Source organism: Buceros rhinoceros, unplaced genomic scaffold (genome assembly GCF_000710305.1).
Source record: "Buceros rhinoceros silvestris isolate BGI_N320 unplaced genomic scaffold, ASM71030v1 scaffold255, whole genome shotgun sequence".
Classification (NCBI taxonomy): domain Eukaryota; kingdom Metazoa; phylum Chordata; class Aves; order Bucerotiformes; family Bucerotidae; genus Buceros; species Buceros rhinoceros.
This window is the reverse complement of record NW_010411015.1, coordinates 3,584-6,233: the sequence shown is the minus strand read 5'-3', so window position 1 is coordinate 6,233 and position 2,650 is coordinate 3,584. Positions and strand designations below refer to the sequence as shown.

Below are 2,650 nucleotides of genomic sequence, written 5' to 3'. Positions count from 1 at the left end.
TCATTAAGTCATTAAAACTGAGTAACAAGAATGCATCAACAGTGAAGATACTGCTATATTGTTTTATATAAAACAATGATGTTGTTTAAAATAAAATCACGCTCAATGTATCTTATTACAGGGTGATTACCATCACTCTGTAGGTTACAGAGGAGGAGATGACAAATCCAGATGGCTCACAAACAAGCTGATGTATGTATCTAAAGCCCTCCTCTGCTAAGAATGAAACCAGCATAAACTGAGAGTCCATGAAAACAGAATCTGGTACTATTAGTTAAACTTCTTGCTTGCTTCTCTAAGCAAAACTAGAGCTAGTTTCCACTTGGACCACAAATGTAGCATTCAGTTATTCCACCTCTGCAGAAATCTCTCCTACATTTACCTCTGTGTCATTGAACAAATACGGCTCTCTGCATGGATTCCACTTCCCAGAGTGTGAATGCAGAACAAAATCCAAGTAAGGATAAATGGAGCTTCTGGTGAAGTTGAAGCCGTGGATTCCATCTTCAGGAAAAACAATGATCTGTGCCCCCTGTATGTAAAACAAAGACGTGTTCTGTAGGCAAAGCAGAACCAACCTAAATACAAAAAGAAAAAAGGGACTCTCACGAGTAAAGAAAGTTATGTTTTGGCAATAACGTAGTTCAAAAATATCTTTTCATTACTTCATAGTAGGTGTAACTATGTGTATTTAAAAAAAACTTATTTAACCTGATACATACCTTTATGTTGAAAAATAACCTATTTAACATTATTTTAAGGGTGGGCAAATAAGAGCAGACTTCATCCCAATTCTTTCCAAAAGGATTCTCCATTCATCTGAGTCATGAGAATGACATCATCCAGGTTAAAGACTGACGACGTTAAAATTAGTCTTCATTTCTTTTCAGAATTACGCTATTTGCAGATGAACTTTGTCAGAGATGCTGTACTTGTCAAAGGTGCAGCACCATTTAGTTCAGGCTACATGCCATGATTAGGTACATGGGCTTGGAGAGGGTACTGGAAGTATTCTTCCAGAAACAACTTGACCATGGAAGCCATGCAGATTCTGGTCAAGATGTAGCCATGCCAGAGCTAGGCGGGCTTGAACCTGAAGTTCAAGATCTGTTCCTAAACAGATGTAGTGGATTCCTCTTCCATCAGACACAGTATCAAGACACTCAAATTCCTGTGACTCTTCAAATATGTTATCTGTGCTATGGTTTTGGGATGATTTATGTGTCTTGGATGCCTAAAAATAGCATTATGCTTCTGGACTGTAATGGCCAGCCATCATCCTTAAAAAAACCCCAAAAGAAACAACCACTTTTTCAAATTATACAAAAAACTGTAATTCTTCTGTTCCAAACCAACAGATTTGTGAAACTTGCAAGTCAACTCTTCCCTGTGCAGGGACAGTAACGCCTGCTTCCTCTGACTAGAGCCAGCTTTGGGGTTTTTTGGGGAGGGAAGGAAAGGAGGCTATGCGTAAGAACAGCCAGAAATACTAATCGCTCTCCTCTAAATATATTTAGACTGAGAACCATTCCATGGAGGGCAGGGGAAAGGAATGGAAAACTTTACTTCCACAAAGTTGTTAATGGTGGAACATTCATTTCCAAAGCATTTCACTTCCTTAGTTTTTAGAAACATTCGGGAATTTCCATTGAGAGCACTGGAATAAAATCAAACCCAAAGACAGCTGCCTGAAAGACAATCTTTCAGTAAAAACATTCCATCTAAGAAAACAGAAAGGAGCGAGGTATTCAGACCAAAACAGAAAATTAGTTTTCCTATACTACATAACTACAGGCGAGTTTTTCCAAGCTTGGAATAATTCAAGTCAGGCGGGCTGCTAATTGGCTTGATTTTTTCAGAGCTGCTGTCAGGTCAGAATGTCTGGAAAACCAGACCATAGCTATGTATATAAATATGGCTTCGGTTGCCTGGGAACACAAATGTTGAAGATTATCCTCAAATAGCACTTACTCTCTATATATACATGGGACACACACAACTGCTACTGAGCTGTGGCATACCTGTCTGGCAGCAGCCACCACTTGCTGTTCATAGATGTCTAGGTTTCTGCCCATGAGCTCCAGCGCAGTCTGTCGATCCACCAGGGCTGCCGGGTTAGGACTCAGTATGGACTCGTGTTCGTACACAGCAGCAACATAATGCCCCTCTCTCTTAACTCTTCCTGAGACAACTTGATAGCAAAAAAAGCAGAAGGGCAGCTTCCACCACAGATCCACCATGGTGTATGCCATAAATCTAGAGAAAAAAAAAAAAACAAACAGGTGGGGGGGGGGAGCTTGAGCAACAAATCATGCCAGGAATTTAAATTTATCATTAAATATGGACTGTAACTGAGACTTTTAGCAGTGTTTGAACTGCATTGTTTTTAATTCCTAATGACCAGGTGCATGTTGTTTCTAAACCTTAAATATATCTACATTGGTGCTTTAAATAACTGTGTCCTGTTTAAAAGCATTTTAGCTGCATACATAGTTCTACTGATGTCCTTGCTTTGTCTGCCTTCACAGGTAACTTCAGCATTCATTTATTGATTATTGCACTATGTATCAAAGCATCTTTTAGAAAAGTTAAAAGCGGTTCACAAATTTGCAGTTTCTCCCCCATCTGGTGATGGGGGATGCATTTAAAA

General features: G+C 39.4%; 1 protein-coding gene across 1 annotated transcript in view; it reads right to left on the bottom strand.

The window, feature by feature from the left end:
* The window catches only part of BTD (biotinidase), a 4,545-nt gene extending 2,293 nt beyond the window's left edge, over positions 1-2,252 (bottom strand). Inside the window, exons 1-2 of the mRNA XM_010135818.1 lie at positions 2,022-2,252; positions 383-532 (exon numbers count right to left, since the gene is read on the bottom strand). Of these exons, the coding sequence (XP_010134120.1) occupies positions 383-532; positions 2,022-2,252 (381 nt within the window). The remainder of the gene's footprint in view (positions 1-382; positions 533-2,021) is intronic.
* Positions 2,253-2,650: the final 398 nt, after the last annotated feature.